General features: G+C 43.3%; 1 protein-coding gene and 1 long non-coding RNA gene across 3 annotated transcripts; one reads left to right on the top strand and one right to left on the bottom strand.

Annotated features, from left to right (window-relative positions):
- The first annotated feature begins 3,665 nt into the window (after positions 1-3,665).
- Positions 3,666-7,293, top strand: LOC102081928 (butyrophilin-like protein 1). 2 transcript variants are annotated; one of them, XM_005456464.4, is made up of 6 exons: positions 3,666-3,881; positions 5,084-5,425; positions 5,598-5,633; positions 6,246-6,530; positions 6,640-6,771; positions 7,204-7,293. In XM_005456464.4, the coding sequence occupies exons 1-6, from the start codon at positions 3,815-3,817 to the stop codon at positions 7,278-7,280; spliced, it is 939 nt and encodes a 312-aa protein (XP_005456521.1). In that variant the 5' UTR covers positions 3,666-3,814; the 3' UTR covers positions 7,281-7,293. The 2 variants fall into 2 exon arrangements, with proteins under 2 accessions (XP_005456521.1, XP_013130964.1); XM_013275510.3 differs by lacking the exon at positions 5,598-5,633 and having other exon boundaries at positions 3,672-3,881.
- LOC112845118 (uncharacterized) lies at positions 6,263-9,161 on the bottom strand. Its single transcript, XR_003217921.1, has 2 exons — positions 8,920-9,161; positions 6,263-6,741 (listed from the first exon to the last, which is right to left on the bottom strand). It is a non-coding gene; the product is annotated as an uncharacterized LOC112845118 (long non-coding RNA).
- Positions 9,162-12,290: the final 3,129 nt, after the last annotated feature.

Raw genomic sequence — 12,290 nt, 5'->3', positions numbered from 1 at the left:
CCTACAGAGTCAGTTCCTGGAGAGAGGAATGGTAAAATGGTAAATGGCCTGTATTTATATAGCGCTTTTCTAGTCCCTAAAGACCCCAAAGCGCTTTACATATCCAGTCATTCACCCATTCATTCACACACTGGTGATGGCAAGCTACGTAGCCACAGCCACCCTGGGGCGCACCCAAGGACACAACGACTGAGACTGTCCAAGCCGGGGCTCGAACCGGCAACCTTCCGATTACAAGGCGAACTCCCAACTCTTGAGCCACAATCGCCCCGATTGTGGTGCAGACCTCCTGCAAGATATAACAGCCTCCCCCACTAGTTGAAGAGCCGCTCAGGTGGCTCGATGCACTGGCGGCACCCCACACCAGGGTTGAGCCCTCCAAGGAAGACGCTCCTGGGGAATCCCCCGATGCCCCAAGCCTGTCTCTACCCCCACACCAATCACAACAGCGAAGGTGGGCCCAAACTATGACTGGTGTCTGGTGTAAGAGTGTTATAACCTACTGTGGTGGATTTTTGTATGACATGTATACCTATATATCTAATGCGGTGGATTTTGTAATAAATGTTTTTCATGCAGCACATTCATGAGACATATCTGTTAAAAATAGTAACATGGTAACAGAGATACTGGAAACAACATAATGAAATCGCTGTCATACACACACACTATAAACCTACACTGGAGTGTCTATTTTTATGTAATGCATTTAACCCATATATTTGATGTAGTTAGGTCAAGTATTATTCACATGAATATCATAAGATTACAAAAAGCTATGCTATTTGCTGTGACCTTTGACCATGTTGTGACCGATTGTCAGAAGGCAAAGCAAAGGGTTAACCTAAGGGTTAACTTGACCCTGCACCTGCTGTTTTTGGGCGCGTGGGAAAGTTACTCAGCAGCAGCACAAGGTGGGACTACTGGTACCTTTAAAAGGGGACCTGGGAAAGCCCTCGGGGCTTTTTCCTGCTGCCTGTCCATTGGGGTTGGTCCCAACCTGCATGCGCTTACGGCAAACACCCTAGGGGAGCTTTGCTTTTCCTTCTGTTTTGCTGAGCTGCACTGTTCAATAAAACAGCTGGCATAGAACTTTGCTCCTCTCCTGTGATTTTTGTGTTTTTGACTTTAATTGAAATTGGGAAGCTGAGGTCCACCTACTGCTAATCTGAAGAATTGCTCTCAATTGTGACAACCACAATTTGGCGACCGAACGAAGGGACAACCACAATTTGGCGACCGAACGAAGGGACAAGGAGTTGGAGGCGTCAGCCGTGGACCTTGGGTGTTGTTGCCACTCGGCGCACCCAGAGAGCACCAAGCGGCCGCATAAGATAAGGTAAGCAGAGCTTTTTTCTGCATAAAATAATTGGTGCTGTCAGAGGGGATTCCGCCCAGGTTCAAGGTACATTTTCGCCTCGCCTTGAAAAAGAACTTTTAATGTGTCCTTTGTAATTGGATAGTTAAAAATGTTGCATTGTTAAAATTATTAATATGGGAGAAAGTGAAGGAGCAGAGTTTAATGCTGGGATCTATGTGTAACTTTGCTGTGAAACCATGGTGCGGAGGTGTGAGTGTGGCTGTGAGTGGGAGCTGCTGCATGTGTAAAGACGTTATCTGTCTTGACCTGTGTTTGGGTTGATGACTGCTGAGCGGTGAGACAGTGTGCGCTAAGTGGGATCTGTTGCTTTCTGCTTTTTTTTGGGTTATAGCTCTTGGAGGAGTTTGTTCTGTTATTCTTTAGTGTTGAAGCTGAAGGATAGACTTGTTAGTGTGTGTAAGTTGTGCAGAAGTAAAAAGTTGAAATGATGAAAATTGATGAAAAGTGAAATATATGTTGGCACCGTCAAGGTGGTTACCACAGGAAACCTAGTTATGCATTTAGGTTGAAAAGTTAAGGGATGTCAGAAAATAACGGGCAAGTTTCAAACCGCTCACACAGGTTACAGATGCACACATCAGTGACATCATCACTCACCTGGGATTTCTCCTGATCGATCTTTCAAGGTCAGTTCTGAAAGGCAAAAATTAAACATGTTTTTTCACACAGCATCATGAAGTCACGATGGAGCTGATGTTTCTGCATCACCTCTGTGAACATCTCTTGGTTCAGGTAACAAACTGATGAGGTGACAGCTTCCAGCAGCGTTCTTACAGGGTTTATTTTCAGGATGCTTTCTACTCACCAACAACAAGTTTAATGCAGAACCTTTGTTCTGGCTGCAGATGTGGAAAATCACAGGTGTAGACTCCACTGTCAGCCACTGTGGTGTTTCTGATGATGATGGAGGCGTTACCAAACTGCAGCTCTTGTGGAAAATGTGAGACCCGTCCTCTGAAGTGCTCGTCTTGACCTCGACGTCCATTATTGTAATGAAGACCTTCATCATACATGAACACCTCCTGTTTAGTTGGTGCTTTTTTCCTCCAAGTGGTCCTGCTTCTTAAACTCCGATACATAATCTCCCCAAAAAATTGTGTTTCTGTTCTGTTTGTATATGTGGACTTTTTTTTTTTCTGCTGATACAACCAAATTTCCTCTTGTGGGACAATTAAAGGATTATTCTATTCTAAATCTGTGGACATCTACTTTAGTTTACATGTGATTGTGTTTTTTCCCCTCTTCCTTAAACTTTCATTGTTTATACCGTTTAATAAAAAGATTGGGTGCCATTTTTACATGATCAAACTTTTTCTTCATTAAGTCAATAATTTACAAAAATAGAAAATGAGTGTTTTTCTGATCATAGTCATCACTTTAAGACTCCACATGTTTGACTTCCTCACATGATCACAGAGTTGAAGAGACTAAAACTAAACCTGAATCTAAAACTGAAATCTTCCCTTATCCATGTAACGAGCAGCAGCTGCTGTCGTTCTGCTCTTTCAGAAGATGGTTTTGCTCAAAGCTGCACATTTTAAATATTTACTGTCATTAGTTTTCTTCTTTCCATGTGCTGTGACTGCAGATACAGTCAGGAGAAAGATGCACAAATATAAACTCCTCACAGAATTCACTTCAACAAACTGAAAGAAGCAACGGCAGACCGACCGACTGCGGTCTACAGCGGGGAGCTGGTCGGGGAGGTCGCTGGTCGTGGAAGGGGCGGGCCGTCGTCGGTCGGAAGAAGTGAAAGGGGCGGGCCGTCGTCGGTTGGGAGAAGGGGCGGTCCGACGCCGGTCGGGAGAAGTGAAAGGGGCGGGCCGTCGTCGGTTGGGAGAAGGGGCAGTCCGACGCCGGTCGGGAGAAGTGAAAGGGGCGGGCCGTCGTCGGTTGGGAGAAGTGAAAGGGGCGGGCCGTCGTCGGTTGGGAGAAGGGGCAGTCCGACGCCGGTCGGGAGAAGTGAAAGGGGCGGGCCGTCGTCGGTCGGGAGAAGTGAAAGGGGCGGGCCGTCGTCGGTTGGGAGAAGGGGCAGTCCGACGCCGGTCGGGAGAAGTGAAAGGGGCGGGCCGTCGTCGGTTGGGAGAAGGGGCGGTCCGACGCCGGTCGGGAGAAGTGAAAGGGGCGGGCCGTCGTCGGTTGGGAGAAGGGGCGGTCCGACGCCGGTCGGGAGAAGTGAAAGGGGCGGGCCGTCGTCGGTTGGGAGAAGGGCGGTCCGTCGTCGGTCGGGAGAAGTGAAAGGGGCGGGCCGTCGTCGGACGGGGAAGGGGCGGTCCGACGCCGGTCGGGAGCTTTTCGCTGTCGGTTGGGAGCTTTTTCGCCGGTTATAAAGCCCGGTCAGCTCGCGCTCTGTTACTCTTCTCTCGTCTTCGCTCGGAGCAGCTCCCCGCTCTTGGCCCATCGGTCTGCCGTTGCTTTTTTCAGTTTGCCGAAATGAAGTCTGTGAGGATTTTGTGCATCTGTCTCCTGACTGTATCTGCAGTTATAGGAAATGAAAAGTGTAAGAAAACTAATGACAGTAAATATTTAAAGCTCTGAGCGAAAATATTCTAAATTTCTGCAGAAATGAACTGAAGGAGGAATTGGATCCTTTTATCGCTCACTTTAAGTACATCTGTGTGGTCTTACAGTACTTGGAGTAAAAGTACTTAAAGAAAACTTCTGTCTGCAGTTTTTGGAGCTCATTTGAAATATTCAGCTGCTTTCTGGAACAGTCAGCAGCGTTTAGTTTGGACTGATAAACACGGATCAGTAGAATACAATAGAATGAGGATGGAGTTCAGTTCAGTGATAGTTGTTGGACAGAAGCTGCTCCTGCAGCAGGTGAACCTTCTTCAGTATCCTGAGGAATTTTTTTTTTTTTTACAATAGCAGCAGCTTCTCTGATCATTGAAGGTCCTCATTGATTGAAACGCCCCAAAATTTAAAGCAAAGCACTCTCTCCCTCCTCACCCCCTACACCCCTCTATGTCGCCTCAAATCAGTTATGATTAATTTTTTTATTGATTGTAAGTAATACTAAAATAGTGCTGTGACTGACAAAGTGGGGTTTCTGTTTCTAACAGTGTGTTAAAGCAGTGCAGAGAAGCTCCAGGAATGTGTTTTAACAGACATCAGTATTATTGATAAGATTAAAAAGATTAATAATGGTACACACAAATGTTAATGTGAGGAAAAATGTTATTTCACAGTAAGTTGTTTTATACATTTGCATGAACCATAGTATGATCGATGGGCAGAACTTTGGAATTTGAATTTAACTTATTTAAATTCAGTTTCTGATGGCACAAAGTTCTGCCCATAGCACAGCTTCTATTTAGAAATATTAAAGCAATGAGGACATGCCTTAAACCTGTATTCTATCAGGAGCAACCAGATGGCAAAAGTTTATCCCAAAAGGTGGATTTTGATCACCTGTTCACGCGCTTTCAGTTCAGTTCTCCCACTGAAAACGCTACGTCCTAAAGAACAGAATCCACCTTTTGCGATCTACTTACCCGAATGACTGAGCATGCATGAAGACGATAGAGCTTATCCTGTCACAGTAGGATAAGCTCTATCTGCACTGGTAGTATCACAGGGACCTCAGCTACAGAGAAGTGAAGTAAAACATCTGAACACACTGAGTCTGAGTTACAGTCAAACGTCAAACTATGAACTGCATATTTCAACATCCTGAATAAAACATGCTTCATTCTTCAGGTCCAGGAGTCGTCACAGTGAATGTCTCAGAAGAAAGTGATGTCATCTTACCCTGCTCCCTCAGCACCAATCAGAACCTTGAACAGAAGCTGTTTGATTGGAGGAAAAATGCACCAACTAAACAGGAGGTGTTCATGTATGATGGAGGCCTTCATTACAATAATGGACGTCGAGGTCAAGACGAGCACTTCAGAGGACGGGTCTCACATTTTCCACAAGAGCTGCAGTTTGGTAACGCCTCCATCATCATCAGAAACACCACAGTGGCTGACAGTGGAGTCTACACCTGTGATTTTCCACATCTGCAGCCAGAACAAACATTCTGCATTAAACTTGTTGTTGGTGAGTAGAAAGCATCCTGAAAATAAACCCTGTAAGAACACTGCTGGAAGCTGTCACCTCATCAGTTTGTTACCTGAACCAAGAGATGTTCACAGAGGTGATGCAGAAACATCAGCTCCATCATGAGTTCATGATGCTGTGTGAAAAAACATGTTTAATTTTTGCCTTTCAGAACTGACCTTGAAAGATCGATCAGGAGAAATCCCAGGTGAGTGATGATGTCACTGATGTGTGCATCTGTAACCTGTGTGAGCGGTTTGAAACCTGCTGAAATGTGACTTTAGTCAGATGTACATCAGATCTGTGGTTGTGTCAGTAATGACCGATGAAGAGGAGTCGGTGCTGAGCCTGACTCTGATGTCACTGAGCTCTACATGTGCAGTTTGTAGAGGCTGCTGTGTGGACTGGGATCAAACCTGTGCTGGTGTCCAAATGTGTGAGTAACGGTACGTTCCCTCTGGGGCACAGAGTCGTAGCACACAGAGAGCAGATGTAGCAATCAGTGATGTTATCAGTCAAGCCATCAGATTTCTCTGATCAGTCTTTAAGGTCACACTCTGGGTCACAGTCTAACAAATCAATCTGTCTGAAAGCTCAATAATGATGACATCATTTTTACTTCTGTGAAGCTGGACTCAGGACGTTTCCTGTTTGTGTTGATAAATGAAAGTCCTCCCAAACTCTGCTGTAACCTGTAGTAAAGGTTTTTATTTCTCTGCTCTCAAACACGATGTGTTGACATCTCCATCAGGAAAGAGAAGCACATGAGAGCATGACAGCACATTTGTGCTGTAACTGCAGCTTCATGCTGTGTTCACAGGTGCAGCTCCGAAGCCGTTTGTTGGGATCCTGAACATCAGCGAGGACGAGGCGCTGCTGAAGTGTGAGGTCAGAGGTGCTTCTCCAAAGCCTAAAGTAGAGTGGAGGGACAGCGATGGAAACATCCTTCCTGCTGAGGAGCCACAGGTGTCACACACAGGAGAGCGCTATGACATCACCCTCCTCACCACGGTGACCAGGACAAACAGCAGCCTCTTCCACTGTGTAGCCACACAGGAGGAGATGGGCCACGTGACCCGTGATCAGATCGACGTGCGTTACTGTGGTAAGATCTTATTGTGTCGTTGTTTAGACTGTGTTTAATGTTTGTGTGTATCCAGTGTGCTGTATGTGGCGTCCTGCTACAGTCCTGCATGAACTTTCATGTGTTTCAGAGAAAACGTCTGAGGTGAAGTCCTGCTGTGGAGTCGGTGTGTTCATAGCTTTGTGGTTTTCTGGAGTTCTGACTGTCGCTGCAGTTCTGGCTGCATCTGTAGCTGCAAAATGCATCAGAAAACACAAGAAAGGTGAGTTAGAATAATGGATTTATTATTTATAATTTATTTCTGTCTAAGGTTAGACATCCATATAACAGATGCTTTGATCAGTGTCGAGTTCACATTCCTGACATTTTATGTTTGAATCTTTTGCCTTAAACAGGAAAATAGTGGTTTGTTTCCTAATAACTAAAAACTCATAATTCAGAGTGTGCACACCAGGATTATTCTGATAGTTTCAGGCACATTCATGTCAACATGGAGCTGTTCATCTTCACATAATACCACCAAACTTTATCAGTTAATATTCACGGTTCTGAGCATTAAATGATCATTTTAGTCTGACTACAGGTTTTTGTATCACAGTTACCACAAACTGCTGCTTTTCTCCATCTGTGAGTAAAGCAGAGACATGATGTTATAATCTCATCCTTCATGTTCTCACTTTTTCTGCTTTTGCAGCTTCTCAGAGAAACCAGAGAGACGATCCTTCTAAGGAAGCTTGTAACGGTGACGCTTCAGTGACATCACAGCTGTAGTGTGTCTGTGTGGCGCGGGGTGGGGGCGGGGGCGGGGTCACCATTACTTTTTTAAATATTTTGTATTTTCATCCCTTTTGTTATTATTATTTTTTAAACCCGTCTCGTTGTGTCTCCATGTTTCTCACTGCTGTCTGTGATGAGTCAAGGAGATCATATTGATCATATCAGCTGTAAGTGTTTCACTCCAAAACCCACTGCAGGTGCTGGTGATCCTGCAGAAACTGGTTCTACTTTTGTAGATGTCAGATGGTTGTAAACATCAGTGCAGCAGAGATTCTTCATTCAGGGAAACTGACTGTACGTCAGCGTGAAAGCTTTTAGACGTTTGAGACAAAATCCAATAAAAAGCTGCTTTGACTTCTTCAAATATCACTCAGCTTCACGTTGTTGTCAGAACAAACCAAAGTTTCCTGCAAACCTTTGACTGTATTTAAACTTGATGAGATTGACTTTTTCTTTTGTCTTCCTGTCGAGTCGACCTGTTGGAGGAACGTCTGTCTGTATTGGAGGTGTTCACATCTGATTGTTAATTCCTCAGGATGAAATCTGTTTCTATTCAGAGTCATCAGCAGCTGTGCCTTTCACAGTGACGAAGTTTGTACGATTAAAACTGATATTGATGTATTTAAGAACCAAGCTGCTTTCAAAATAATGGATATTTGTGTATTTCATGGTTTTATAAAGCATTTTGACGCTGATTTTATAAAATTTGCATCACACTTTTTAAAGTATTATAAATAAACACTTTTAACTTTAAACTCTGTCATCTGTTTCTGGCTCAGCACCGGGAAGCTTTATTATCACCGTCCATAAATATAGAAATCATTTTACATTCGTAAATTAATTTCAAATTAAAAAATAAAGATTTTAAACGTCTTTTTTATCTTGTTTAATAAAGAAGTGGAAAGTAGTTGTCTCATATAAAAAAACATGTAATAAACTACAGCATACAGTTAGTTACAGTTATATACTGTGTCAGGCATCACATCGGCTAAGATGAACAGGCACATGGGTTAATACATGAGCGGGGCACAGAAAGGGATGGGCAAGAATACCAGAGGCGCAAAACACCAGCTACTGGCAGACAGAACAGTCAGCTGAGACTGCAGGACCAGACTGACCAGCCTGTGCTCTGCCTGGATTGATTACAAGAAGGCCTATGACTCAATGCCCCACAGCTGGATACTGGAATGCCTAGAATTGTACAAGATCAACAGGACCCTAAGAGCCTTCATCAGGAACTCAATGGGGATGTGGCGTACAACACTAGAGGCCAACTCCAAGCCCATAGCAGAAGTCACCATCAAGTGCGGGATCTACCAAGGAGATGCTCTGTCCCCACTGCTGTTCTGCATAGGCCTGAACCCCCTCAGTGAGATCATTAACAAGACTGGCAACGGATACCGACTACGGAACGGAGCGGTTGTCAGCCACCTCCTGTACATGGATGACATCAAGCTGTATGCCAAGAGTAAATGAGACATCGATTCACTGATCCACACCACCAGGATATACAGCAATGTTTCAGTGTTTGTTTCAGTTCGTCAGTTTGCACAAGACAGCTTACCAACGTGTACATGATAAGCTAATACTGCTGTGTGCTGTAGACTACAGTGTGCGCTGTACACCTACTTACTGGTTTTGTCGCATCAGTCTGTGTCTCCGAGGTAATTTGTGTTTCTCCTACAGCTCCGGACCGCAAAAAATGCGCGTGCTCTTTGTGAGCTCGTTCCAGGCTCGTAACCAGCGCGATCTGCCATCAAGGGCGATCATTGGTTAATAGTGATCATGTGACTGATGCAAGCCAGATCCTTTTATTTAGCAAAACCGTGATTAATAGTTAAATATTATTGTTGAGGGGCACAGACAGGACTCCGCACGCACACATTTAAAAAAAATAATTAAATTTTTTTTTTTTTTTAAATTGCCTCAACAAAAGGGCACTTTGTGCTCAAGCCCCTTAGCCGCCCCCCCCCTCTGCACGTGTCTGTGTAGAACTCAATAAATAAAGCGGTGAATAATAATGTGAAACAAAGTTTGTGTCAGAGTTTTTAAATGAAACAGTTCTTGTTCTTGTGTGTCTGTTGTGTTTATGTGTAGCTCATTCACAAACTTCAGACTCATTTTGAAATGAAACCTTTGAGCACAACTGTGATGATCAGCAGCCTCAGATTTCCTTCTTCGACTTTTCTCTGATTCATTTTGATCCTTTGATGGTTTGTTTGTTGAAATTCATTCTTTACTCACAGCTTTACTTCCAGCGCCTCACAGCTCGATGTTCTCACTGCTAAAGACGACACATGAGATGAGTTCAGGATACAAACAGGTGAGAAAGTTTTCAGTCCTTTAGCTTCTTCTTCTAAATTTAAACACTGAATGATAATTTTAAGGTAAATTACAGAATTAATATGGATTCTTTTTGTTACGTGTGAATTCACCTCTTGCACAGGCCTGTTGTGCGTCATCAAGTCAGACTTGTTTTATTTTTAGATTAGTGTTTAAATCTCTTCTTCTACTTCTAAGTGACACCAAACTCAAATCGTCCCTCAGTCTGAATGTGGGCCATAAACTCACTTCCTGCTGGATTCATAGTAAAGTATAACTTATGATATTTCTGCTGCAGGGAATGATCTCCGTCTCAGCTCTCCTGTGATGCTGAGCTGCGTTCATGAAAACTCGGACACCAGAACATCACTCTTGCAAATTTGGGACAATTGTGAGAGCATGGCGTCTCCTCGGGAAATTTTGGTTTTTAACATAAAAAACAAACAAAGTCTGATGTCATCCACTTGGAGCAACGATTGGGAAAAACTTCAGTTTAGGAAATTCAAGTAATTCTAGAACCAGTTTCACTGGTGATGCTCTAAAGGCCCCATTTCCACTGTAACTTTAAAGCATTAATATTTAAATTGGAAATTACACATTGCTTCTGCTAGATTCAGGTAATCATCTGAAATTATCTGATTTTAAATCTGAGGGTCTGTGCTCTAACAGTCTGACAGTAAATATTAAATACAAAAACAGAATTTAAACGTATGTTTAGTTTACCACCAAATTTAATATAAACATCACAGTGTGAATAAGTGTCCAGTTTGAGGATTACATATTCATACTTGGAGAATAAAAGTTCCAAGATTGTTTGAATCCAACAGGAAAAAAAAATGGGAAATGTTCCTTCTAAAAATCTATATTTGTTATCAAACTCAAACTTTTAGGTGTTTAGTGTCTTCATATACGGGAATGCTGGGTTTACAAGTCTGTCAGAAAGATTCAAAGATTTAAAGCGTTTATTGTCGTGTGTACCAAGAAAAAGCATTTCTCTGTACAATGAAACTCCTTCTCTGCTGTCCACACAGATGCTGGTTAATATGCACAATAGATACAATACAAATAGCATGAATAAATAAACAGAGACAAAAAAGAAAAACTGAAGTATTAAATAGATTTATGTGCAAAAGAGCTATGAGCTTAATACGCTGGTTGATATGTGAGATCACCTGATGTGCAAAAATTATTGTTACTGTTAAAATAGGTCAGCTGTTCAGGAGTCTGATAGCAGTGAGGAAGAAGGAGTTGTTGAGTCTGGATGTTCTGGATTTCACACTGAACCTTCGTCTGAGAGCAGAAGTGTGAACAGTCCTTGTTGGGTGTGTGTGGGGTCTTTGAGGATGGAGGCAGCTCTCCTCTGGACTGTGATGGTAGATGCTTTGCAGAGATGGGGTCCTGCTGATCTCCTCCGCAGTTGTTATCACTCTCTGCAGGCGTTTGTGGTCCATAGCAGTAGTGCTGCCGTACCATGCAGTGATGCAGGTGGTCAATGTGCTTTCCATAAGGCAGCTGCACAATGCTCACCCTCTCCACTTCAAGCTCCCCGATAAACAGCGGCTGGTGAGGCCTCCTCTTTTTCCTCGTTCCACTATCATCTCTTTTGTCTTATCAGTGTTGAGGGTGGGGTTGTTGTCCTCACACTATGACACCAGACCGGCCACCTCGTCCCCACCAGTGATGCGAATATTGATGAGATATCGTCCACGAACTTTTGTATGGTGTTATCCCTATTGGAGGTGACACAGTCGTGGGCGTACAGGATGTAGAGGATGGGACTGAGGACAACCCTGTGGAACGCCAGTGTTAGTACCAATGCTGGCTGAAGTCCAGTTGCTGATCCTGACGGACTGGGGCCTGCTAGTCAACAAATCCCGTAGCCAGTCACATAGGGTGGTGTGTAGGCTGAGTGTTGCCAGCTTTTGAGTGAGTTTGTGGGGATGACAAATGTAACACTGATGAAGCGCTAATGAATTAATACAGGCTAGGTATTAATTGAAATATTATGGTTATTATTAATCAGTGAATTTAGGAATGCTACTGGAGCTGATGGGCAGTAATTAATAAATACACACAACACAAAATGCTTTTGCAGGTACCATGTATTTAACCAAAACCCAAAGAAAAATAAGAAAAGAAAAGGAAAACTTTAACCACTCCTGCTGCAGCTATTCAATAAATCAAAAACCCAGTGGGGGTGCACAAAGACAAATAAGCAAAGTCTTCTGGCTTATACCAAGCAATATAGATTCTCAAAAAAAACAGTTCCCCATAAATAACACATGTTAACATCAAAACCACTGATCCACACTGAAGTCCATAAGTTTTATCTGGATGTCCATGAGAGATGTCCACGCGCTATTGTCCATAAACGGGGGGGGGATGGTGTGTATGATTGTGGAAATAAGTGTGTTTGGAAAATGGGGACAGAGCGTCGTCTTTGACAGCTTCCTACCCAACCAGTGGAAGCTTCAATGCAGAATGAGTCCTGCTCCTAGCCGTTCATTGGCTCGCCATCCTTTTTCATACGCAAAGAGGTTCACCTGGCCTGCATTAAATAAACAAGGCCAATAAGAAATCACAAGAATAATACAAAAATTTCAGCCAACTGAGCTAAATACATTAAGTTATTCTTGTTCCTGTGTACACAATTTATAAATAAATAAACAAACAGTACATTTG

The sequence above is a fragment of the Oreochromis niloticus genome, unplaced genomic scaffold (genome assembly GCF_001858045.2).
Source record: "Oreochromis niloticus isolate F11D_XX unplaced genomic scaffold, O_niloticus_UMD_NMBU tig00003224_pilon, whole genome shotgun sequence".
Lineage (NCBI taxonomy): Eukaryota > Metazoa > Chordata > Actinopteri > Cichliformes > Cichlidae > Oreochromis > Oreochromis niloticus.
Note: the sequence above shows the minus strand (reverse complement) of the source record. Positions and strands in the feature narration are given on the sequence as shown.